The sequence below is a fragment of the Triticum aestivum genome, chromosome 2D, assembly GCF_018294505.1.
Source record: "Triticum aestivum cultivar Chinese Spring chromosome 2D, IWGSC CS RefSeq v2.1, whole genome shotgun sequence".
In the NCBI taxonomy this organism is placed as follows: Eukaryota; Viridiplantae; Streptophyta; class Magnoliopsida; order Poales; family Poaceae; genus Triticum; species Triticum aestivum.
The window spans coordinates 651,954,249-651,982,127 of NC_057799.1; the positions used below are offsets into that span (position 1 = coordinate 651,954,249).

Here is a 27,879-nt window from a genome sequence, read left to right on the forward strand (position 1 = left end):
TGGTGTCAAAAAAAACCTTCCTAATCTGAAAGTTTGAACAAGTCTAATTAGAAATGGCCACGGTCAGCCATGAATTGCGGAATTTCTCGGTAAATTACAGAGAAAATGGCTCACCTAACTGCCGTGCGCCATGCCGCCGATGGCCCTCGTCGTCGCCGATCTGCTGCTACTTGCTGCCTTCAGGTTATGGCCTTGCACAGGTTCAGGGCTCGCCGGTGCTGCTCGCCCGGCTATTGCTAACTGGAGCGCCGACGAGGCATCGTACACGGGAGTAAACAGTCCCACCGGAGGAATCGCCGACACAGGTCCCCTGCCGCCTCCGGTTGTCGGCGCACGCAACTGAACAGTCTCGAGCCAATGATGGGCGACCGATGGATTCGCCTCCAGCCATCAGGAACGTGTGCACAGTTTCGCTGGCCTGCTGTGCATGCTGATGTCACACTGCCGTCACTCATGTTTTTTCTTTTTTTTCTTCACATTTTTGTTTCCGTTTCTTGCTTTTTTACTATTGTTTATATGTCTCCGGATCCGCTCCAAACACACAAGGACAGAACAGTTCGCTGAATTCCATCCGCACGCACGTGTCCTCTTTCCACCCGTTCCATCCACACATAGTTGTTATCAGGCCTGGAGTGTAGAATGAAGGAAAACCACTACTCACATATCCACACAAGCGCATTCTGGACCAATGAACCAAAGGAGCTTGTGTTCTGGTAGGAAGCAAGAGAGCAAGATTGATTGACCCTGCCGAGGCACTCCTTCCCCTCCCCTGCCACATTCGGAAGCACGCCCTGCAACGCTGTTTGCCTTTGGATCGAGGTCAGGCCCCCTCACCTACTCATTAGCTTCATGAATCCCTTTGTCATATCTCTATTCCTGGTAGTCTCTGGCTGAATCATTCGTTTTTTTTTATTCAGATCGTAGCCTCATGCATGCCCGGTGTCCATCAACAAGAAAAGATTGAGTGAGCCATGGATATAGCCATGAGGACAATGGGCTCCCTCCTTCTCAAACTGGGTGAGGTTATCAAGGATGATTACAAGCTACAGAAGGGAGTCAAGAAAAAGGTCAAGTCCTTCTCTGCCGAACTGGATATTAAGGTTATGCGCGCTGCCCTTGGCAAGGTGGCAGACATGCCGCGGGATGAGCTCGATGAGCGGGTCAAGCTTTGGGCTGCCGATGTGAGGGAGCTGTCTTACGACATGGAGGATGTCGTCGACTCTCTCCTGGTGCGTGTTGAGGGCAGTGACCCCAATACTGATCAGTCCAACTTCAAGAAGCTCATGCCCAAGATGCTAAACGTGTTTAAAAAGGGCAAGGCTCGCCGTGAGATTTCCGCAGCAGTCGAAGAAATCCATGAGCGGTTGCAAGATGTGACCAGACGACATGAAAGGTATAATCTTCCTAATCTACCTGCAGCAAAAAGGACCACCACTGACCCTTTCTGGGAGGTTCTCTATGGAGATAAGAAGAATATCATCAGCCTAGAGAAAGCAAGGGACGATATTATCAAGAAGATCAGTGACGGCGACCGTGTGTCCAATGAGCAACTTAAGACACTCTCTATTGTTGGATTTGGAGGACTGGGCAAGACTACCCTTGACAGAGAAGTATATGATGCCCTCCCAACAAAATTTTATTACAAAGCTTTTGTGTCAGTGTCTCAGAATCCTTACATGAAGAAAGTATTAAGCAATCTTCTCTCTAAACTTGATAACAGAAGACATGCTAGACTGAATGCAGCAAGCTTGGATGTAGGACAACTCATCGACCTAGTCCGAGAATTGCTTAGCAAGAAAAGGTACGTCTGTTGGGGAACGTAGCAGAAATTCAAAATTTTCTACGCATCACCAAGATCAATCTATGGAGTAATCTAGCAACGAGGGGAAGGGGAGTGCATCTACATACCCTTGTAGATCGCGATGCGGAAGCGTTGCAAGAACGCGGATGAGGGAGTCGTACTCGTAGCGATTCAGATCGCGGTTGATTCCGATCTAAGCACCGAAGAACGGTGCCTCCGCGTTCAACACACATGCAGCCCGGTGACGTCTCCCATGCCTTGATCCAGCAAGGAGAGAGGGAGAGGTTGGGGAAGACTCCATCCAGCAGCAGCACGACGGCGTGGTGGTGGTGGAGGAGCATGGCAATCCCGCAGGGCTTCGCCAAGCACCGCGGGAGAGGAGGAGGAGGGAGAGGGGTAGGGCTGCACCGAAAGAGAGACCTTCTCGTGTGTCTTGGGCAGCCCAAACCTCAACTATATATAGCGGGGGAGGGGGCTGCGCCCCCCTTAGGGTTTCCACCCCCAAGAGGAGGCGGCCAGCCCTAGATCCCATCAAGGGGGGCGGCCAAGGGGAGGAGAGGGGGGGGGCGCCCCACTAGATGGGCCCTAAGGCCCATCTGGACCTAGGGTTTGCCCCCTCCCACTCTCCCATGCGCCTTGGGCCTTGGTGGGGGGGCGCACCAGCCCACCTGGGGCTGGTCCCCTCCCACACTTGGCCCACGCAGCCTTCTGGGGCTGGTGGCCCCACTTGGTGGACCCCCGGGACCCTCCCGGTGGTCCCGGTACATTACCGATTTCACCCGAAACTTTTCCGGTGACCAAAACAGGACTTCCCATATATAAATCTTTACCTCCGGACCATTCCGGAACTCCTCGTGACGTCCGGGATCTCATCCGGGACTCCGAACAACATTCGGTAACCACGTACATACTTTCCCTATAACCCTAGCGTCATCGAACCTTAAGCGTGTAGACCCTACGGGTTCGGGAACCATGCAGACATGACCGAGACGTTCTCCGGTCAATAACCAACAGCGGGATCTGGATACCCATGTTGGCTCCCACATGTTCCACGATGATCTCATCGGATGAACCACGATGTCGGGGATTCAATCAATCCCGTATGCAATTCCCTTTGTCCATCGGTATGTTACTTGCCCGAGATTCGATCGTCGGTATCCCTATACCTTGTTCAATCTCGTTACCGGCAAGTCTCTTTACTCGTTCCGTAACTCACATCATCCCGTGATCAACTCCTTGGTCACACTGTGCACATTATGATGATGTCCTACCGAGTGGGCCCAGAGATACCTCTCCGTTTATACGGAGTGACAAATCCCAGTCTCGATTCGTGCCAACCCAACAGACACTTTCGGAGATACCTGTAGTGCACCTTTATAGCCACCCAGTTACGTTGTGACGTTTGGTACACCCAAAGCATTCCTACGGTATCTGGGAGTTGCACAATCTCATGGTCTAAGGAAGTGATACTTGACATTAGAAAAGCTCTGAGCAAACGAACTACACGATCTTGTGCTAGGCTTAGGATTGGGTCTTGTCCATCACATCATTCTCCTAATGATGTGATCCCGTTATCAACGACATCCAATGTCCATGGTCAGGAAACCGTAACCATCTATTGATCAACGAGCTAGTCAACTAGAGGCTTACTAGGGACATGGTGTTGTCTATGTATCCACACATGTATCTGAGTTTCCTATCAATACAATTCTAGCATGGATAATAAACGATTATCATGAACAAGGAAATATAATAATAACCTATTTATTATTGCCTCTAGGGCATATTTCCAACAGTCTCCCACTTGCACTAGAATCAATAATCTATCACCATGTGATTAACACTGACAGGTCACATCACCATGTGACCAACACCCAAGAGTTTACTAGAGTCAACAATCTAGTTCACATCTCTATGTGATTAACACTCAATGAGTTCTGGTTTGATCATGTTATGCTTGTGAGAGAGGTTATTAGTCAACGGGTCTGAACCTTTCAGATTCGTGTGTGCTTTACGAATATCTATGTCATCTTTGTGGATGCTACCACGCGCTACTTGGAGCCATTTCAAGTAATTGCTCTACTATACAAATCCGGTTTACTACTCAGAGTCATCCGGATTAGTGTCAAAGTTCGCATCGACGTAACCCTTTACGACGAACTCCTTTTCACCTCCATAATCGAGAAAATTCCTTAGTCCACTAGGTACTAAGGATAAGTTCGACCGCTGTCATGTGATCCATTCCCGGATCACTATTGTACCCCTTGACCAACTCATGGCAAGGCACACTTCATGTGCGGTACACAGCATAGCATACTGTAGAGCCTACGTCTAAAGCATAGGGGACGACCTTCGTCCTTTCTCTCTCTTCTGCTGTGGTCAGGTCTTGAGTCTTACTCAATACTCACACCTTGTAACACAGCCAAGAACTCCTTCTTTGCTGATCTATTTTGAACTCTTTCAAAATCATGTCAAGGTGTGCGTTCTTTGAAAGTATCATCGGGCGTCTTGATCTATCTCTATAGATCTTGATGCCCAATATGTAAGTAGCTTTTATCCAGGTCTTCCTTTGAAAAACTCCTTTCAAACAACCCTTTATGCTTTCCAGAAATTTTACATCATTTCGGATCAACAATATGTCATTCACATATACTTATCAGAAATGTTGTAGCCCTCCCACTCACTTTATTGTAAATACAAGTTTCTAACAAACTTTGTATAAACCCAAAAACTTTGATCACTCCATCAAAGTGTATATTCTGACTCCGAGATGCTTGCTCTAATCCATGGAAGGATCGCTGGAGCTAGCATACCTTTTAGCATCCTTAGGATCGACAAAAACTTTCTGATTGTATCACATACAACCTTTCCTTACGAAAACTGGTAAGGAAACTTATTTGACATCCATCTGCCAGATTTCACAAATGCAGCTAATGCTAACATGATTCTGACGGACTTAAGCATCGCTACGGATGAGAAAATCTCATCGTAGTCAACTCCTTGAACTTGTGGAAATACTCTTTGCCACAAGTCGATCTTCATAGACGGTAACATTACCGTCCATGTCCATCTTCTTCTTAAAGATCCATTTATCTCGGATTTCATGGCTTCTAACCATTTGTCGGAATATGGGCCCACCATCGCTTCTCCATAGCTCGTAGGTTCATCGTTGTCCAACAACATGACTTCCAAGACAGGATCACGTACTATTCTGAAGTATTACGCATCCTCGTCGTCCTACGAGGTTTGGTAGTGACTTGATCCGAAGTTTCATGATCACTATCATAAGCTTCCATTTCAATTGGTGTAGGTGCCACAGGAACAACTTCCTGTGCCCTGCTACACACTAGTTGAAGTTATGGTTCAATAACCTCATCAAGTCTCCACCATCCTCCCACTCAATTCTTTCGAGAGAAACTTTTCCTCGAGAAAGGACCTGTTTCTAGAAGCAATTACTTTTGCTTCCAGATTTGAAATAGGAGGTATACCCAACTGTTTTGGGTATTCTATGAAGATGCATTTATCCGCTTTGGGTTCGAGCTTATCAGCCTGAAACTTTTTCACATAAGCATCGCAGCCCCAAACTTTTAAGAAACGACAACTTAGGTTTCTCTAAACTGTGTCGTCTCAACGGAATTGCGTGGTGCCCCTTTTAAAGTGAATGCGGTTGTCTCCAATGCCTAACCCATAAACGATAGTGGTAATTCGATAAGAGACATCATGGTATGCACCATATCCAATAGGGTGCAGTTATGATGTTCGGACACACCATCACACTATGGTGTTCCAGGCGGTATTAATTGTGAAACACTTTCCACAATGTCTTAATTGTGTGCCAAACTCGTAACTCAGATACTCATCTCTATGATCATATCACAGACATTTTATCCTCTTGTCACGACGATCTTCAACTTCACTCTGAAATTACTTGAACCTTTCAATAATTCAGACTTGTGTTTCATCAAGTAAATACACTCAGCATCTACTCAAACCATCTGTGAAGTAAGAACATAACGATATCCACTGCATGCCTCAGCACTCATTGGACTGCATACATCAAAATGTATTACTTCCAATAAGTTGCTCTCTTGTTCCATCTTACTGAAAACGAGGCCTTACAGTCATCTTGCCCATGTGGTATGATTTGCATGTATCAAGTGATTCAAAATCAAGTGAGTCCAAACGATCCATCTAGATGGAGTTTCTTCATGCATATATACCAATAGACATGGTTCGCATGTCTCAATCTTTTCAAAAACGAGTGAGTCCAAAGATCCATCTACATGGAGCTTCTTCATGCGTTCTATACCAATATGACTCAAGTGGCAGTGCCACAAGTATGTGGTACTATCATTACTATCTTATATCTTTTGGCATGAACATGTGTATCACTACGATCGAGATTCATTTTAGGTGCAAGACCATTGAAGGTATTATTCAAATAAACAGAGTAACCATTATTCTCCTTAAATGAATAACCGTATTGCGATAAACATAATCCAATCATGTTTACGCTCAACGCAAACACCAATCTCGATGGTAGGGGGAGCATGCGATGCTTGATCACATCAACCTTGGAAACACTTCTAACACACATCGTCATCTCACCTTTAGCTAGTCTCCGTTTATTCCGCAGCTTTTATTTCGAGTTACTAACACTTAGCAACCGAACCGGTACCTAATACCCTGGTGCTGCTAGGAGTACTAGTAAAGTACACATTCATATAATGTATATCCAATATACTTCTGTCGACCTTGCCTGCCTTCTCATCTACCAAGTATCTAGGGTAGTACTGCTTCAGTGACCGTTCCCCTCATTACAGAAGCACTTAGTCTCGGGTTTGGGTTCAACCTTGGGATTCTTCACTAGAGCAGCAAATGATTTGCTGTTTCATGAAGTATCCCTTTTGCCCTTGCCCTTCTAGAAACTAGTGGTTTTAATAACCATCAACAATTGATGCTCCTTCTTGATTTCTACTTTCGCGGTGTCAAACATCGCGAGTTGCTCAAGGATCATCATCTATCCTTGATATTTATAGTTCATCATGAAGCTCTTAATAGCTTGGTGGCAGTGATTATGGAGAATCATCACTATCTCATCTGGAAGATTAACTCCCACTCAATTCAAGCGATTGTAGTACTCAGACAATCTGAGTACATGTTCAACGATTGAGCTTTTCTCCCTTAGTCTTCAGGCTTAAGAAACTTGTCAGAGGTCTCATACCTCTTGACACGGGCACTAGTCTGAAATCCCAATTTCAGTCTTCGGAACATCTCATATGTTCTGCGACGTTTCAAAAACCGTCTTTGGTGCCACAATTCTAAACCGTTAGCATTACGCACTGAACTATCACGTAGTTATCAAAACGTGTATGTCAGATGTTCCGCAACATCTACAGACGACGCTGAGGTTCAGCACACCGAGCGGTGCATTAAGGACATAAGCCTTCTGTGCAGCAATGAGGACAGTCCTCAGTTTACGGACCCAGTCCGCATAATTGCTACTACCAACTTTCAACTAAATTTTTCTCTAGGAACATATCTTAAACAGTAGAACTAAAGCGTATGACATAATTTGCAAAGATCTTTTGACTATGTTCATGATAATGAAGTTCATCTGATTATTGAACTTCCACTCAGATAGACATCCCTCTAGTCATCTAAGTGACACATGATCCGAGTCAAACTAGGCCGTGTCTGATCATCACGTGAGACGGACTAGTCATCATCGGTGAACATCTCCATGTTGATCGTATCTACCATACGACTCATGTTCGACCTTTCGGTCTCTTGTGTTCCGAGGCCATGTCTGTACATGCTAGGCTCGTCAAGTCAACCTAAGTGTTTCGCATGTGTTCCGAGGCCATGTCTGTACATGCTAGGCTCGTCAACACCTGTTGTATTCGAACGTTAGAATCTATCACACCCGATCATCACGTGGTGCTTCGAAACAACGAACCTTCGCAACGGTGCACAGTTAGGGGGAACACTTCTCTTGAAATTTTATAAGGGGTCATCTTACTTACTACCGTCATTCTAAGCAAATAAGATGCATAACATGATAAACATCACATGCAATCAAATAGTGACATGATATGGCCAATATCATTTTGCTCCTTTGATCTCCATCTTCGGGGCACCATGATCATCTTTGTCACCGGCATGACACCATGATCTCCATCATCATGATCTCCATCATTGTGTCTTCATGAAGTTGTCACGCCAACGATTACTTCTACTTCTATGGCTAACGCGCTTAGCAATAAAGTAAAGTAATTTACATGGCGTTATTCAATGACACGCAGGTCATACAAAAAATAAAGACAACTCCTATGGCTCCTGCCGGTTGTCATACTCATCGACATGCAAGTCGTGATTCCTATTACAAGAATATGATCAATCTCATACATCACATATATCATTCATCACATCTTCTGGCCATATCACATCACAAGGCACATGCTGCAAAAACAAGTTAGACGTCGTCTAATTGTTGTTGCAAGTTTTTACGTGGCTTGTATAGGTTTCTAGCAAGAACGTTTCTTACCTACGTAAGACCACAACGTGATATGCCAATTTCTATTTACCCTTCATAAGGACCCTTTTCATCGAATCTGTTCCGACTAAAGTGGGAGAGACAGACACCCGCTAGCCACCTTATGCAACTAGTGCATGTCAGTCGGTGGAACCTGTCTCACGTAAGCGTACGTGTAAGGTCGGTCCAGGCCGCTTCATCCCACAATGCCGCCAAAACAAGATAAGACTAGTAACGGCAAGAAGAATTGGCAACATCTACACCCACAACTACTTTGTGTTCTACTCGTGCATAGAAACTACGCATAGACCTAGCTCTGATACCACTGTGGGGAACGTAGCAGAAATTCAAAATTTTCTACGCATCACCAAGATCAATCTATGGAGTAATCTAGCAACGAGGGGAAGGGGTGTGCATCTACATATCCTTGTAGATCGCGATGCGGAAGCGTTGCAAGAACGCGGATGAGGGAGTCGTACTCGTAGCGATTCAGATCGCGGTTGATTCCGATCTAAGCACCGAAGAACGGTGCCTCCGCGTTCAACACACGTGCAGCCCGGTGACGTCTCCCATGCCTTGATCCAGCAAGGAGAGAGGGAGAGGTTGGGGAAGACTCCATCCAGCAGCAGCACGACGGCGTGGTGGTGGTGGAGGAGCGTGGCAATCCCGCAGGGCTTCGCCAAGCACCGCGGGAGAGGAGGAGGAGGGAGAGGGGTAGGGCTGCACCGAAAGAGAGACCTTCGCGTGTGTCTTGGGCAGCCCAAACCTCAACTATATATAGGGGGGGAGGGGGCTGCGCCCCCCTTAGGGTTTCCACCCCCAAGAGGAGGCGTCCAGCCCTAGATCCCATCAAGGGGGCGGCCAAGGGGAGGAGAGGGGGGGGCGCCCCACTAGATGGGCCCTAAGGCCCATCTGGACCTAGGGTTTACCCCCTCCCACTCTCCCATGCGCCTTGGGCCTTGGTGGGGGGGCGCACCAGCCCACCTGGGGCTGGTCCCCTCCCACACTTGGCCCACGCAGCCTTCTGGGGCTGGTGGCCCCACTTGGTGGACCCCCGGGACCCTCCCGGTGGTCCCGGTACATTACCGATTTCACCCGAAACTTTTCCGGTGACCAAAACAGGACTTCCCATATATAAATCTTTACCTCCGGACCATTCCGGAACTCCTCGTGACGTCCGGGATCTCATCCGGGACTCCGAACAACATTCGGTAACCACGTACATACTTTCCCTATAACCCTAGCGTCATCGAACCTTAAGCGTGTAGACCCTACGGGTTCGGGAACCATGCAGACATGACCGAGACGTTCTCCGGTCAATAACCAACAGCGGGATCTGGATACCCATGTTGGCTCCCACATGTTCCACATGATCTCATCGGATGAACCACGATGTCGGGGATTCAATCAATCCGTATGCAATTCCCTTTGTCCATCGGTATGTTACTTGCCCGAGATTCGATCGTCGGTATCCCTATACCTTGTTCAATCTCGTTACCGGCAAGTCTCTTTACTCGTTCCGTAACTCACATCATCCCGTGATCAACTCCTTGGTCACACTGTGCACATTATGATGATGTCCTATCGAGTGGGCCCAGAGATACCTCTCCGTTTATACGGAGTGACAAATCCCAGTCTCGATTCGTGCCAACCCAACAGACACTTTCGGAGATACCTGTAGTGCACCTTTATAGCCACCCAGTTACGTTGTGACGTTTGGTACACCCAAAGCATTCCTACGGTATCCGGGAGTTGCACAATCTCATGGTCTAAGGAAGTGATACTTGACATTAGAAAAGCTCTGAGCAAACGAACTACACGATCTTGTGCTAGGCTTAGGATTGGGTCTTGTCCATCACATCATTCTCCTAATGATGTGATCCCGTTATCAACGACATCCAATGTCCATGGTCAGGAAACCGTAACCATCTATTGATCAACGAGCTAGTCAACTAGAGGCTTACTAGGGACATGGTGTTGTCTATGTATCCACACATGTATCTGAGTTTCCTATCAATACAATTCTAGCATGGATAATAAACGATTATCATGAACAAGGAAATATAATAATAACCTATTTATTATTGCCTCTAGGGCATATTTCCAACAACGTCATCCACACAAGCTGGCACAGACACCTCCAGTACATAATACATTATGACTTCTTGTGTTCCCTAGGTGTATATGATCTAAGCAATTTCCATAGCGCCAATCCTGACCAGAAAGGCGATTATAATTTAGTCAAATTTAGAAGGACAGCATGCATAATATATAACTAACTCGCGGGTGACACGCATATGTATCTGTATTTGATATTGAATTTATATACTTGTTGTAGTTCATTAGATAAGGGAAAACGCCACAGCTCTAAAAATCATCTCAACTTATTTTTCATGCATTTCCCATCATACATGCCTATGTATGTTCCAACGCCTCCAATTTTTCTCACTATGCCCATCTTGGCCACTTACCACCAGTGGGGCTCCTTGTCATGCTCAACTTCATCATGTGACTGCTCTAAATGGCCGACATTTTTTCTTATTTTCTAGTGTACAACATCTACTCCCTTTAAAGCATCTTCAACAGGTGCACAAAAAATTTGCGCCCAAAAATAGTTTTAGCACGCCATTCTAGCACTTTTAGCGCGCCGGACCCAACATTGCTTTAGCAGATGCCCAAAAACGCAAGCCCAATAAACACGCAGTGTAAACTGTGAAGCACACGCAATCCGGCGCCTCAAATTTACAGCTTTTGATAGCGTTTTTCGACGCGTGCCCAATCCTTTTTTGCGCGCGCACTGTTTTACAGCTTCTGCTGGAGCTATCCGGCTCCCAAAAAACCCGAATTTTAACGTGCTGAGCAGTTTTTGGGCGCCTGTTAGAGATGCTCTTAATTCCAACAACTGTATTTTGTGATTGTATTTGTCTCTTCCATTCATTTTGACTTACTTTTTCTATATTAAATCTATTCCGTTCTTTGCAACTTACTAAGTTCTAACAGATTAAATCTCCACCATTATCGTTAAATCAAATTTTGACCATATGTTAACTTTGTAACATCTCAACTCTAGAAATAATATCACTTCAATATTATAATATATTTTGACAACCTCATATTATGTGCAAGTGTTGATTTCTACATGATTATAAATCTATATTATAGTAGTATCTGGAGAATATGTCTTTTGTCTTTATCATATTTCTCAACATATTTGTTTTCATGGACGTAAATCCTACTAATTTCAAACACGACGTCTGGTAATCCGAAACTCCGAAGGTGGAGCATATACGTGTGGGGACACTAAAATGCATTGTAATCCCCTCTTGTATAAGGAACAATATCCGCTGGTTTTAAGGTGGTTTGTTTCTTTATTAGCTATTAATATAGTATTGCCTTTTACTAGTCGATATCTTTGTGACAAGAGTAAATGCATCATCGTACTACACTAGGTGTAATTGCTTTTTTGGAGGGGTCTAATTCCTAAGATCGACATGGTTTTATTATTTTAATCGAGGTGCATAGTGTTACCTTTTTACATTTGTATACGTGTGATAGGACGATTCAAATTGTGGGTTGTTAGTCAGTATTGATCCCCCCCCCCCCCACACAAACACCCAGCCATCAAAATTTCAAACATTCAAATCCAAGAATCAAACATCACCCACTGCTCAAGTGGTAGCAACAGACCTCTTTGGATTATTGAGGTGGTTGACATGCTTTCATGTTTTTATAACTGTTTTGTTTTATTTTGCTAACTTGTAGCTCTGGCGTTACCATGTGCATAGGTACTTTATCATTATCGATGATCTATGGGATAAAGAGGCATGGAAAACAATCAGATATGTACTTCAGGACGATAAGTGTGGAAGTATAATAATTACTACAACCCGCCATGTCAAGATCTCTGAAGAATGTTCCTCTTCTAAACAGGATATGATTCATCAGATGATATGCCCAGAAACTTTTCTATGGAAGAATATTTTCAAGTGAGGTGTGTCATTCTGGATTCGAGAACGTATCTGCAAAGATCTTGAAGAAGTGTGCCGGGGTACCATTAGCCATCATCAGTCTGGCAAGTTATTTGGCTAATAATCAGAAGAACAACCAAATTGTTCAATGGTATGTTTTGCTGAACTCTATTGGCCGTGGACTTGAAAAAGGTGATGATCACGTAAAGGAGATGAAGAGGATATTGTCAGTGAGCTTTTATGCCCTCCCTTCTCATTTGAAGACTTGCTTTTTTATATCTAAGTATCTTTCCAGAAGATCATCAAATTAGCAGAGATCGGTTGATAAGAAGATGGATTTGTGAAGGTTTTATCCAAGTAAAATATGAAACTGATAGCATGCTTGAGCTTGGAGATAGCTACTTCAACGAGCTAGTAAACAGAAACATGATCATGCCGATAAACATACATGCTGATGGTAGGGTTGAAGCTTGTTGCGTACATGATATCATGCTCGATCTTATATTTGAATTAGCAAGTGGAGAAAACTTTGTTACTATACTGGATGTTATCAAGGGACGCACACCTTTGGAAAAGAAGTTCCGCAGATTGTCCCTCCAGAAGAGCATGACAGATCTCACCAATGCTCAGATAGCTACCACAAGCATGTCACAAGTGAGGTCTTTTACGGCTTTTAGTCCTGCTGTTAGTAAGATCCCCCCTCTCTATATATTTCAAGTTTTGCGTGTATTGGATCTGGAAGGTTGCGATCTTCGAAAAAGCCCTGGCATTGATCTTAGGCATGTTGAGAAGTTGTTACATTTGAGATACCTAGGGTTAAGAGGCACAAAGGTTGGGAAGCTCCCGATGGAAATAGGTAAGCTACAGTTTTTGCAGACACTAGACTTGCAATGGACCAATTCAAAAGAATTGCCGTCCAGTGTTGCTCAGTTGAGGCATTTGATGTGCCTTATCCTTGATTTAGGTATGCCACTACCAAACGGGTTCAGCAACCTGACATGCCTTGAACAGCTGACGGGACATGGAGAGGGCATTTTTACTGCAGACAACGCAAAAGAGGTGGGCTGTCTGATCAAGCTAAGGGAGCTCGCCTTCATCTGGAATGGATGGAGTCGTACGGACGATCTGACAACGGTTAAAGCTTTGTTTGAGTCCCTAAGCAACATGCAAAAATTCGAGAGTCTAGAGATCTCCGATGTTGATTCTTGGGTTTTTCAACTTATGCTGAAGCTGGATTGGGTGCCGCCTCCAAACCTCCGCAGGCTTAAATTAGTAGGAGTTTTCTGGAACTTGCCTACATGGATTTGTTCTTCGTTGCTTCCCCTACTTTCCCACCTTGATCTAACAACTAACAGGAAAGTGCAATCCGGAGATATTCAGATCCTTGGAATGCTGAGGGCTATCTAGTATGTCACCTTGAGGGTAGGAGGCCTCAATGTACACGATTTATTGGAAAATTTGGTGATTAGCGCCGGTGCCTTCCCCAGCTTGAGAGTGTGCCTTTTCCACAATATTTTATTGATGCCCCCTACATTCCAACCAGGAGCTATGCCAATGGTTCAACGCCTTCGGTTCGGTCTCCGAGTGAATGACGTCCTCAGTCCTGACTTTGATTTGAGCATAAGGAACCTTCCTTCGCTCAAGCAACTCAGAATTGACCTTTTCAATAATGGAGCCGGACCTGAGGATTATTCTCAAGCCGTGGACATGCTGAGGCATTTGGCAGATGACCATCCCAAAAATCCCACCCTTCGTGCTGATAAATTCATCCGGAAGAGGTAGCCCTGCTTTTGCATTTAGTTCAGTCCCCTGTTTCTTTTGGCGTGTCTAACAATTGTTTCTTCCCATTTCAGGCTGAGTCGAGTCGAGCCGAGCAATGAACAAAATCCTGTGTCCTCAAGGTACTAATTCCGCCTAGTTGTTTTCTACATCACGCATGTGTTAATTAGTATCTAGTAGTATTATTCTATCAGCATCTTCTTCATCTCTCCAATGTTTTTTTACATCAGCATCTTCTTTATGCAATATGCACTGTATTTGGTTCTTTGTCTCTGCCTTTGATTTCAGTCAGCATTTTCTTCATGCAATATGCATTGTATGTGATTTTGTGTCTCTGCCTTTGATTTCAGCTACCAGGAGGTGATTCCATCGGCATCGACTCTCTATCGTGCAAGCCTCCATCTTCCAACCACGTATGCATGTTCAATTCATGTTTCTTCTATGTCATCGAGTGCAACTTCTGTGTGCTTTCGCCTGTACTGTTTATTTGGTGAACCATCTAATTTGCTCAGTGTGTAAGAAGGCGAGTTGGTGGTGTGCCAGGTTTTTTGTCCCTTAGGTTATGTTCCCAGCCAATGTAACTAGAGGGTTTTCCTGGTGTGCGTCGAACTCAGCGAACCTATTTCCCTTTCTATTGTTGTGTTGAATACTGTCTACATTCTTGTAAGATAAAATTGCGTGATCTTCTATTATGTTCTCGCTTTCTTCGGTTAAGGAACCATTACATTTCTAAGGTCCTAAGTTCACTGCTTGAAAGCTACCTAGTTCATGATGAACTATCCTATTTTCACTTTCCTTCCAAATGAGTAGTTTAGGATGTACAACTTCACTTTTTTTATGATTTGCAGTTGGCTTGTTTGCCTGGCGCTGATGCTGCCTTGATGGCTGCTTTAAGGCTCCTTATTAATTCCTTTCTCAAAATCGATAGAACAAAGGCGTAGTCAGTTCATTTATTTGGATGCTTCACTTTCTAGTGGTACAAATGCCGACTAATTTTCTTCATTAGCAGTGAGCTGATCAGTTATTAGTTTGGTTCAGAGTTAGTGTTCCACCGACGACAACACGGTGGTGTACTTTTGGTTTTTACATTAAGATCTCAAGCAGGAACTTCTGAGAAGAACGACAATATAAGATCTCACTATATTTGCCAAAACCATGGCGCACAGCAAGCTGAAGGTACTTCAGCTTAGTCTATACAGAGTCGGAATTATCGCACATTTAGGTATATTATATCACTTCTGCTTCGGTACACCCCCCCTAAACACAAGGACGGTTCAGATTAGCCCATACCTCTTCATAAGTAAGGGCATGATAGGCATTTTTTATAAACTCTTTTTTTTTTAGAATCACGTATACGCTGTACATTCAGCACATTCATCCTTTCTTTTTTTTGAAACCGCAAAAAAGGTGCTTGCTGCAGGATTCGAACCTAGGTCCTTCATCAACAATTAGCACAACCGCAATAACCAGCTAGGCAACCGGAACTCTAGCGTCAAGTAAGTTTTTTTATACCTGAAATACAACACTGGAAAAGCGCACATTTTCTGGGTTTTTTTTCATTTCTTTTTTGTTTCTTAAATGCGTGAAGTTCTTATAATTCGTGATTTTTTTAATCGAAAATGACGACAAAATTTCAAATTCTTGAATTTTTCTTTCAAATCAGTGAACTTTCTTTCCCCTAAATTGATCAGTTTTCTTCACAAATTCGTAAACTATTTCGCAAGTTGGCAATTTGTTTTTGAAAATTGTTGGTCTTTTTTATAAATTGATGAACTTTGTTTCTAAATCAATGGATTTTTTAAATTCTGTTATTTTTTTTCCAAATCAATGAACTTAATTTGAATTATTGATGAACTTTTTTCAAAATCAATAAAAGAAAAGAAAAACAAAATAATATAGAAACCCATGTAAAAACTGAAGAAAAAACCAGCCCAGTTGAAAAGGAAAACCAGAGTCTTTCTTTTTAGCGTTATATTTGATGCACTACAAAAGATGGCAAAAGAAAACTTAGACCATGATCAACGGAGGTGTTCGAGTAGGCGAGATGGCTCCATCTAAGAGCACGTCGTTTCCCGACATGCTTGAAATGGCCCCAATTTTTTTCATGCCTTGTATGACCAATTCAAGGCACCATGCCAAGTTGTTTTGGTTTTTGACAAATTTTACATTTTTCGTAGTTTTCTTGGTAAAAAAATGCTCGATAATGGGCGGCCGTGTCGCAACTTGCATACGGTGTCAGAAATCGTACAAACCTGGCATGGATGACTACCATGGTCATGCCCACCTGCTTGAAAAGGTTAGGGTCATTTTAAGAATGTCCAAAAGTAGCCCATGTTTAATGAAGGGGTGTTCAGGTTGGCTAGAAGGCTCTACCTGAGGGTGCGTTGTTTCTCAACATCCTTCTAAAGGCCTAATTTTTCCACCTCCTTCTATGATCAAATCAAGGCACCATGTCAAGCTGTTTAAGTTTTCTACAATTCTTTCAATTTCTAGAGCTTTCTCGGTGAAAACAAGTTGATAAATGGCCGGACGTGACACAACATGCATACATTGTGGGAAATTCATTCAAACCTGGCATGGATGCCTACCATGGGCATGCCCGCCTACTGGAAAAGGTTGGGGTGATTTCATGCATGTTCAAAAACAGATCATGTTCAACAGAGGGTGTTCGGGAAGGCGAGAAGGGTCCATTTGAGAGCATGTTTTTGCGGCATCCATTAACTCACCTAAAATCTTTCCATGATCTTATATTACCGATTAAACGCACCATGCCAAGTTGTTTTGGTTTCGACAAATTTGACTTTTCCGGGGTTCTCTCGGTTAAAAAAGGTAGATAAATGGTCGGACGTGTCGCAACTTGCATATTTTGTCGAAAATCATTCAAACCTGGCATGGATCCTTACCACGGGCAATTTTCGACACCGTATGCAAGTTGCGACATGTTCGACCATTTTATCGGTCTTCTTTTACAAAGGAAACTCCAGAAAATGCAGAATTTGTTGAAAACCAAATCAACTTGGCATGGTGCCTTGAATCGCTTGTAAAAGGCCATGAAAAAAATCGGATCCATTTCTTCATCTTGTTGGTGGGGAAATTGGGGCCATTTCAAATATGTTGAAAAATAACGTGCTTTCAGATGAACCGTTCTGACCTTATCAAATAATCTCCGTTGAACATGGTGTTCTTTGGACATCCTTGAAATGACCCCAACTAATAAATACAAAGGGATAAAATTGAAAACAGTAAGTGTTTTTTAAAACATTTAATAAATATTTTATATTTTTATTAAATCACTAGTTTAAAAAGTTAGTTACAACTTGTATTTTGGTATTCAAAAAAGAGAAAAATGAATTAACAAAATAAGAAATCAAATGAAAAAATAGAAAAGAAAATAAAACGCTTAGGCCTTGGCCCAACTAGGCGACGACATTGCTCTCGTCGGGCACGTGTTGGGCCGGTCCAAGAGCTCACGGATTTGAAAAGTTCATCAATTGTTTTAAAAATATTCATGGATTTGAATATTTTCACAAAAAAATCAAAACAAAGTTCACTATGAAATTTGCAAAAAAGTTTTCTCGGTCTTGGGAACCTCGGGCTCCTAGCCATTTTTTTCCTGTTTGGGGACCTTCTCGGAGGTCGTGAACTGTGTTTTTCTTTTTCTTTTTATCTTCTCTTGTGTTTATTTGTTTGTCTTCTTAGACTTTTCGTTTATTATGTTTATTTTTTCTATTTCTCATATATTCAATTTTTTCAGAATTCAAATTTTGCTCATATTTTTCTGTTTTTTCTGGAATTCCATTTTTTTTACTTTTTTCAAAAAATGTTCGTGTTCGATTTTTTTTAGTTTTTTATTTTTTTTCGTATTTTGACATTCTGAGCATGTTTGAAAGGCATGAACATTTGTTTTGAAATTTATGTACAATTTTTAAAAATACAAATATTAGTATTTTATGAACAAAACAGGAAAACTAGAAACCCTAAAGAAAACCGTGCAAAAAAAAGAGACATAAACTAAAGAGTGGAGGTGCTGTGTTTTTTTCTTGGGCACAAGAAGTGGAAAACAAGCCAAGAAAGCAAATCTAATGTTTTGTCCCAGATGGTTTGTGCGGTTACACGTAGCGCGTGCGGTCTGTGGTTCGAATCCAGCTGAGGGCATCCATTTTTTGACAATTAAAACTAAAAAAACGTAAACGGGCTGAGCCCATGAGGGCAGGCTGTTCGCCGGGTATTATACGAACCTACAGCGTATATACGTTCTATGTAGGAAAGTGAATACAATTTGTGAAAAGTCCATACTACCCTTTATACGTTTTATGAGGGGGGTGTACCGAAGCACTTCTCATATTATATATGCAACAATAGTTTCACTTGTGAATTTTCTTATAGTGTCACAAAAGAATCTTCCCATATCTGAAATGGCCACGGTTAGCCTTCAATTATTGAATTTCTAGGGTAAATTACAGAGAATAGCTCACCTAGAAGCCACGTGCCGCCAGTGACCCCACCATCGCCGATCTAGCCTTGCGGCAGCTACGGAACTCGCCGGCACTGCCCTCTTGGCTACTCCTAAATGGAGCGCCGACGAGCCACCTTCCACAGTCTACTGGAGTGAAAATCGCTCTGGAGGGGTCCCCTGCCGCCGATGAGCGACCGATCAATTTGGCTTCAGCTTTCTGTTTCTTTATTCACGAGCCTGTGGCCTGCTGCGCTGGCCAGATGTGGCCCAACTAAGACAAAGACTAAATGGGCCTATGGATATTACAGGGAAAAAAATAGAAAATCATTTTAAAGTAACAAAAATTCCGAACACAAATATACATGATCATACAGATGTATGCTACATTCTTGTATAACTTCGTGATGAAATACGCTTTAGTGTGAGCCGTAAAAAACAAAATTTTGGACTTTTATGGTGAATAGCATGTGCAAGAAATACATGATTTTTTTTGTGTAGCTTTCATCAAAACGTATTTCATCATGAAAATTTACAGAGAAGTAGTATACATTCCTAGATTCATTTGTAATTTTTTACGTGAAAAATATGTTTTTAGCTTTTATCTAGAAAAGGACAAGCCCCAGCATGCATTTCCGTACAATGAGGTCCTGATAGACAGGCACGAATGCTATATCTAACCTAACTCGAGACGTACCATCTCGTTGCCTACATGTGCCTCCAATCTGGGCTGGCCGAATATGCTCCACAGTTGGTATGGACGATCTTCTTCTTTCGTGCCTTCCGGTGTCACCTGCGCCTACAACTAAGAAATGTTGTCAACACATTTAAAATGTTCAATTTTTTGCGGGAATTTAAAATGTATAATGTTCATTGTGTACCTAGAAAAAGTTGAACGTTTAGTTAAAAAATGTCCACCACGTATCAATGTCTGTACATTGTATTGTTTTTAAAAAGTTCATCATGGGTTAACAAAAATGATCCTTGTGTATTGCATAATTTTTCACTATGTATCTTAAAATGTTCCACATATTAAAAAAGTGTCACCGGGTGTCTAAAAAAATCTAGAACATATTTAAAAAATATCACCATGTATTTAGGAAAACGTTTGCTGTGTGTTTGAAAAAAATATTCAATGCTCTGTTAAAGTATGTTCACATTGTTTTTCTTAAATTTTCACCACGTATTTTATTTATGCTCAATATGCATTTGACGAATGTTCAGCGTGTGTCTAAAAATGTTCAACATGTATCTGAAAAATGTTTAACATGCATTGCAAAACAATTCAACGTGTATTTGGAAAAATGCCAACATGAATTCAAAACAGAAAAACGGTACAAATAAGATGAAAGAAACTGAAAATGGAAAACCCAATGAAAACTGATAAATTGGTACAAAAAACCATAGAGAAAAGATAAACGAAAAACCCGGCTAGAACCTTCTCAAAACCAGATAGAAGGTTCCGCAAACAAGAGTCTTTGTACATAAAGCTTATAAAACCTACCGTATTGGGTTGGTCAATCAGAAGCTCTTCTTCCTGGACATCACTAGGCTTCTCTCTCTCTAGTTTCCTCGGACCTCTTGTTTTCTGTATGTCGGAGTGCTGCCGGATTATCAATTCGGAACGCGGGATTACCTCGGAGGGGTCGTCTACTTCCAATATCGATCGGCGGATTATCTTGCTTAAATTCTCATGCCTGGGTGGTATAACCTAGCTGAAGGAATCATGGAAATAAACATTGCACATAGTTCTAGGAGAAAGCATCCAACAAAAAGTGAATAAGTGATTGCAATGTCAATTTTTCTGTACCTCTGTTTGTCATTTTCATGGAACACAGCAAAAGCAACAACAGCAGACATCTGAGAGATGCATCTAAGTATGATGGCACTTTTTCTTCTGACCACAAGAGCCTTTGTGTAGAAATCAGCAAACATCACGCTAAGAATAATACTGACCATCTTGATCGCCTCTTTGTTGTCATCTAGCATCGACCTTGCGGGGAAATCCGCGATAGAAAAGTAGCCACGTCCCGAAAAGATATCATGGACATGTGGCATTGAAGACAGAGCTATATAAACAATGCTATCATAGCCACCACCAGTGCTCACTTTGCTGTTAGATTCCTGGCCTGTGTCCTCTTCGCACTCAAGGTCTGGCAACTTCTTGTAACGATGTCCACTTGCGCTCTCAAGGATTTTAAAGCAGCCACACTTGAGAGACCATATTCTTTCCCCATACTTGATAACTCCAACAACAAACAAAAATACACCAGACACTAGAAGCTCCACGCTGTGTCTTCCAATAGACTTCCAGAAAACATATATAGCTAGGACAACTTGAACCACTAGATTTAGCAAATGCCTCAACCACAAGTTATTGTCCTCCATGGCAAAGGCAGTAATAGTGCCCTGCCCGCCAAGATGGATGAGGAGAAACGGTGCCCAAAAGAAAGCTAGTGATTGTGTTTTCCCTGGTATGTGCCCTTCAATGGTGATATCCTCATGTCGCGAGACAAGGCCGAGGGTATAAACTGCTATAAAGTCCGCTCCCAGATAAGCTGCCCAAATGGAGAGCCTTAGGAACATGCTGGCACTATGCTGTCTAAGGCTGCCAGTAAAGAACAAGAAAATTTGCAGTGTGAAGCTGAGGAGCACGAGAGGCTGGATTTCCCACATATTGATTAGTTTGATCAAACCCTCAATTGCATGCATGATAGTTTTTGGATGTCTGAGACGATCACCTGGTGGATAAGTTTAGAAGTTAAGAGTGAGTTTTGCAAGATAGCATAATCCTCCAAACCCAAATATAGAAGGCGTTTCACCTGTATGCATGCACAATAAGAAAGTAGTAAAAGTCTGCAAAATGGAACAGCTAACTGCAAGATAGCAACGGTGAAAATATAGTATCAAATTATATCCTAACATGGAAGAAATTAAAAATCTTTGGATGTAAGTATAACTCTTTATATTCATGTGCTTCGATTTATTTCCTACTTTAGATTGATTCAGAATAAAGAGTTAGTTATTAAAGTAAACTCGGAATCAAAGTTCATTTCGTAATTGAATAATAAGTACAAGTAATAGTTTGCAATTAAGCATAGTAACAAGTCATCATTGCTTAACTGCTCGTGGATGGTCAGATCTGTTGGTCCTTCAATTACTGTCGATGAGCTTGATTGTGCTAGTCGATAAGCTACAACCCTCGTGTGTCCTATGTGTGGCATCCTGGTTAATAGGATTGATCGACTACTCACATCAACAAGGTGCACCTTCTTTTCTAGAAGCTCGCCTCTAAGAATCTTCTAGGTAAAGCGTAATTGGCCTAGGATAATTTGAGGATGGGTGATCGCCCAAAAAGTTTTTTGCAGTGTGCACGAGCGTACAAAAGGGTGCAGAAAAGACCAGTGTTGGTCCTTGGAGCTATTATAGATCCAAGGTGGTAGCCAGAAGTAATGACCACTAGTCCGAGTGAGTGTTCGGGGTGTTACAAAATGGTATGAGAGCTGACTCTCGAGCTTACAGAGGCATGTGCAGGTCAGGGGTGCTGGCATGTGGCGCATGACGCTTGTGTCCTGTTGTAGCTCACGGCATCGTACATGTGTCCCCACACTTGATGTATATGTGTGCCAAGACTAGGTATATCAACAAGGTGCAGCTTCTTTTCCAGAAGCTCATCTCCAAAGAACCTTCAGGTTTAAGCATGCTTGGCCTGGCATAATTTGAGGATGGATGATCGATCACTTCCCTGATGCGCACGAGTGAGAACAAAATGTGCAGGAAGAACCAATTATGGCAAAACCTTGCACAGATCTTGCAAAATATTGCATTTTTTAATAATATACAACCAATAAGCCGCCGATTAATCCGTAGTTGACGCGTGTAAATAGCATGGTAAGCTAGTCCCATAAGGGTTACTCCCTCCATTTCCAAATATAAGTATTTTTATATTTGAATATGGACTACATAAGGATGAATATAGACGTAGTGTAGAGTGTAGATTCACTCATTTTGCTCCCTATGTAGTCTATATTAGAATCTCTAAAAAGATTTATATTTAAAAACGGAGGGAATAGATTTATTGGAAATTTGTAGGGTTTTGTAAATCTAACCCGTAGTTGACGCGTGTAAGTAGCATGGTACACGCAATGAGTGGACGTTGCTGGTTTCAGCGATCTTGTTTTTTTGGTCAACCCAGCAACTTGTCGGGCTGTGTTTGTGCATCCGTGCAGATATTTTGAACTTCTCAGCGCGAAGCAGCGTCCATATCTCGAACGCATGACTATGGGTTCTGGTAGGCGGTCGCGGCTTATTTAGTTCTTTCCGGAGAGGCATCGTGCCATTAAATATTGTGGCTTGCTTCCTGGTATGTATGGCCATGATATCAAGAGACTGCCGCCGGCGCCGTTGAACTTTGGTGTACTCTTGCCGGATATGGACGCTCATGGGGGCCTTGGATCAACCAAGTCATTGACTTGGTACTGTTTTTTTTTACCCCATCCCTATATTAGTGCACTACTTCCTCTGTAAACTACTATAAAAGTGTTTAGATTATTAAAGTAGTGATCTAAACGCTCTTATATTTGTTTACGAAGGGAGTACTTCTGTAGTTTTTGTATCATCCGAAGGATTGAGTTAAACTAGCCTATATCACATGCTAAGTGTTTCAAAGTTAGTTCTTCATAGATTTAGTGAGAACAGACCATTGATGTTACCTATGTACCCAAATACAGGAGCTGGGCCAAGGCAATCTTATTTTATATTTTACATTCATGGGTTTATCTTTTGATACTTCTGTATTTTATTGAAAAGCCTATGGTCCTTAGTCTCGAGCTCATTATAGTGCTAGAAATGTGGAAGATTAGAGTTCATCAGAAACGTGTGACCCGGGAGTCCTGGAACCCTCCTATCTCGTCCATCTAGTGTGTCAATAAGATTCACGCCAACCAATGTCCAGTTGTAGACGATTTGCAGCAGCAACAGCGTAAGAGCAAGTACATTAAGATGATATAGGCCGGTTGTAAGACTTTAAATAATATATTTTTACTTAGCTGGATGACAGAGAAGAGGAGAGAGAAGAGAACCGGGCTACAATCTTATAACCGGTCATAGCATGAGCTCCAACACCTTTTATGAGAAAAACATGTGAGTCATATATTAATAATATAGTATACTAGTATGACTGGCTATTGTATAAGTAGACTATAAAGATCAACTATAAGTGACATGGCAAATTCATATAGCCGGTTATTGGCTATACTTGCTCTAATTAGGCAGGCTTTTGTCAAAGAGACTAAGTTAGCAGGAGGAAGGAACCGGATCCTCTAACATAGGTAAGGAAAGTCACGATGCTACAGTGCTAGTCTAGTGTAAAATGAAGAAGAGAATTTAGAAAATGTTAGTAGGCGGTTAGCAGGTTGTTTACTATTGTATTTACTGTAGATATAAGTAATTTAAAATTAATTTTATTTCACCACTAATTTGTTTGTATGTAACTACTATAATTGTACACAGTAGATCATCAATTTGTGAATTAACTTAAGTTATTTTAGCCTTAATATCAAATGGATAGAAAGAAGATAAATTAGGATTGTAGCTTCTCTAACTTTTCTTCTCAGTGTTAGAGGATCCGTTTTCAGAAGAAAGTCTATTGGGCCGTGACTCGAGGCATGCAATGGTCCGAGGTTGCTGTTCAAAATCTGTACATCTTTTTAGAGCATGTTTCTCTGTCACGTGACAGGATGCTCTCTCTCTCTCCATTGTTTCACATGCATGCACAGTCTCTCTTTCGTCTCACGCTCTCTCTCTCAGGCTTTCTCTTAGCTCTCTCTCTCCTGACAACAAGTTCACGTGAGAGAGAACTTGTGAGAGCAACACTCTGCATGCATGCGATGTGACTATGTGGGAGAAACTTTTTTAGGCTAGCTAATTAAAACAATGTGAGAGTATGACACAGAGGAGAGAGATGTGCAGGGCAGGCAACAAGTTCACGTGAGAGCTCTGTAAAAGGTGTGCCTGAGGTCCCATGATAGATTAATTGGGTGTGATTACACCCACGCACTGTAAAAGTTCTGCAAGCTGCCAGACACGGTGCAGTTCTCGAGAAGCTCATTTCTGTATAGACGGTGCTGATTAAAGGTGCCTAGACCACCCGGGTGTTGAAAAACCACTTAGAATTCATAGTACTGGTTACTATCTCTGTCCTGGTTTATTGGTTCCCTTCGTATTTTGTGTCAAATTTTGATCGTCTATTTAATTAATAAAATGTTAATGCATGTCATAAAGAAAATATCACTGAATTCGTATTTGAACATAGTTTTCAATAGTATAATTTTTATGACATATTTTGACACTTTGTTAGTTAAATCTATGGTCAAAATTTGACACTAAATATGAAGGAGACAAATAAACCAGGACGGAGGTAGTAGAATTCATACTGTGGATAAATGACCATATTACTTTTGGCCATGCTGGTGATCTCAGCAAGGGATATGTAAAATGTTATTCTTATGTCACCTTAAACCCTACTAGCTTAGAAATTCCAATGTTTTCTAGGTAATTTGATATATATTCAGTTTTCTAGCTCTATGTGATTGTAGCATGCATGTGTGAAGGGAAGTTTTTTGTTGGATGGTTAGAGGGACAGTGGTATCCCCGACCCACCAGGGTTTAAGTCCTGGTGCTCGCATTATTCCTGAATTTATTTCAGGATTTTCGGCGACGCGCTTTCAGTGGGAGGAGACATTCCGGTCGACGACGAGGCGCCTACGGTGACTCCGTAAATCTCAAGATGGTATGCCGGGTCAGTCTGTCGAAGGTGCTCATAGGGATAGGGTGTACGTGTGTGCATTCATAGGGGTAAGTGTATGCGCATATGTATGAGCGCTTGTGTCTGTACTGTGTTCAAAAAACAACAAGACATGCCATCAATAGCTGAGCAGTGGTCACTATGTACCTCATTAACTGTACATAAAATGGTACGTTACCCTTCACACACTTTGTGTTATATTATTGCAATCATTTGATCAACCGCGGTGTTTTGGCTCCTAGGTGCATATGCACCCATTGTCTAAATACATATTTTAAAAAATTGAAAAATTCGAAACCAAAATCCGGCGGGTATATCTGGATATTCTATGTGCATGCACAAAGTTTCGGTGAAAAAGACGTTTTTTGTGGCTTGTGTAAAAAAGATAAAGAAATGCAAAATGAATAGTTGTAATGAAGCATCAGAAATTGTCTTTTTTACACCAGCCACAAAAAACCTCGTTTTTCACCCGAAAACTCTATGCATGTACATAGAATGTCCGGATATGCACGCGGGATTTTTGTTAGGAATTTTTCAACTTTTTAAAATGTGTATTTAGACAATGGATGCATATGCACATAGGAGCCATTGCCAATTTCCGCTTCTTATGTTATTTTTGAAAAATAGACGTATATTTTCCAGCAATACCTTTTCTTTTTACACACACAAAACATCCAATACTCAATGGTTCTTTATTTTTTCCATTTTTCGGCATTTGGCTTCACATTTGCTCCAGGAAGTTTTGAACTGGATGCGATTGGAATGACATTTCCTTCTTTGTTTGCTCTAATCTTGCAATTTTAAGGCAAAGTCATGTATCCACAGAAGCGTTGTCTCAGATATTTGTGACTGAAAGTTGGAAATTTCATTGGTTGACGAGTCCTGCAATATGCCTGATTCTTTGATCAGTTGTATGGAGATGGCATAGAAACTGACCGAGTTTCATTTTCTGGATCATTCTTCTACCAGATCAAGAACACACAATGTTTTTCTATTTCTAATATACCCTGATATGCTTTTAACTAAGGTAAATTATATTTGACAAGGTGATTGAAACAATGTTACAAGGTTGAACTAGGAATATCTCCTTTCATACTCGTCAATAATTAAAATTTTCCCCACTTTCCGGTAAATTGTGCCATTGAGTGGCTTCTTTCATCCTTGCTGATTATTATTAATTTGTCCCAGATCACACGAAGATGTGTCATTGGGGAGGGAAGAACATGAGACGATGAAGAGAGGTATAGGAGGTTGGGTCATGAAGAAAAATAGAACGTAATTAGGAACCCTGAGAAAAATTCGACACTTCTTACATCCATTGATCAGATTTGATTTATTTGGATGGCTATGGTACGTAGAATAGTGTTCTTTGATAGTTTCGTTGTAAAGTTTTGTGGCCATATTACCAAAAAAATAATCCCAGATGAACCAGCGAAGCGCGGAGTGCCGCCACGCACTTTCCGCTAGTTCTTAATAGGATGCTATGAAACAAAGAAAACATACCCCTTCCATAAATCAAATAGCATAAGAGCTAGTAAACATATCTGCGAAGAACTATTATGAAAAGTTGACAGCAAATTGATGCTAAACATGGTCGACAATGCGATGATGAACCAGAGCATTCATATAAGAGAATATGGATGGGAATTACCTTGGAGAAGCTATTCCTTCAGATGTTCCTTACTCTTCTGAAGCTATATGATGGGAGGAGAGACCCGTCGGCGTACCAGCTCACCGTCCGTACGCATGCCGTCTTGCAACCTGGAGCTTGGAGCGGAGGAGAGGCTAGCTGTGATGGAGCAGCGCCGTCCGCTGTGGTCGCACACCGGGCAGCACGAGCCCGTAGGGTTGCCGACGGCGCCGCAGCTGCTGCTGCCTATCTGTGTCTGCTTGGTGACTTGTCTTGTGTGAGTGTGAGATGCGAGCCAGAAACTTGGTGTAAGGTGCAATATGTAAGTAGTGCTGCACTAGGTGGAGTTGGAACAATGAATCGGCAATATGCTCCCCTTGAGGTGTCTTCTTTGATCCGGCCCGTAGCAGGAATCCAGCAGTGTGGCCAGAAAGAAAATTTTCCAAACCGAAGTTGCAGAAATTTCCAAAAGCTTGCAGAAAAACATGCCACCGCACGCATGACCAAGACGACGAATCTGAAGAGAACCACGGGTCGGGGGTGGGCAGATATTCTTTGGTGTCAGTAGGTCCCACCATTTATTCACTTTATCGAATAAAATGAGTAATGACCTCACCAGTTTCATGGGTGGCAGAGCTAAGGCAGGCGTTCTCTTGTCCGCTCATCCCATTATGGTTGTTCCGCCCCACGGTCTCATGATACCCATTTTTCTTTTCTTTTAAAAAGGATGGTGAATATGCCCGGCCTTGCATCGGTCGATGCGCATACTTCCTCTGTTTCAAAATAAGTGACGTAGTTTTATTTCAAATAAAAATAAGTTTATTTATACTAAAACCATGTCACTTAAATGGAGGAAGTAATTTTTAATGCCTTCTTTCATAGCTCCTAAGTATCTAAAATAATCTAAA

General features: G+C 42.2%; 1 protein-coding gene and 1 pseudogene across 4 annotated transcripts; one reads left to right on the forward strand and one right to left on the reverse strand.

The window, feature by feature from the left end:
* The first annotated feature begins 663 nt into the window (after positions 1-663).
* Positions 664-14,775, forward strand: LOC123055397 (disease resistance protein RGA5-like; annotated as a pseudogene).
* A 4,024-nt stretch (positions 14,776-18,799) lies between these two features.
* On the reverse strand, positions 18,800-27,739 carry LOC123055399 (uncharacterized). Of its 4 annotated transcripts, none has more exons than XM_044479412.1 (4): positions 26,993-27,739; positions 20,347-21,277; positions 20,041-20,233; positions 18,800-19,335 (listed from the first exon to the last, which is right to left on the reverse strand). In XM_044479412.1, the coding sequence occupies exons 2-4, from the start codon at positions 21,246-21,248 to the stop codon at positions 19,213-19,215; spliced, it is 1,218 nt and encodes a 405-aa protein (XP_044335347.1). In that variant the 5' UTR covers positions 21,249-21,277; positions 26,993-27,739; the 3' UTR covers positions 18,800-19,212. The 4 variants fall into 4 exon arrangements, 2 of the variants coding, with proteins under 2 accessions (XP_044335347.1, XP_044335349.1); XR_006426632.1 differs by having other exon boundaries at positions 19,309-19,335; positions 20,041-20,251; positions 26,993-27,737; XR_006426633.1 differs by having other exon boundaries at positions 19,309-19,341; positions 20,041-20,251; positions 26,993-27,737.
* Between the last annotated feature and the right edge of the window lie 140 nt (positions 27,740-27,879).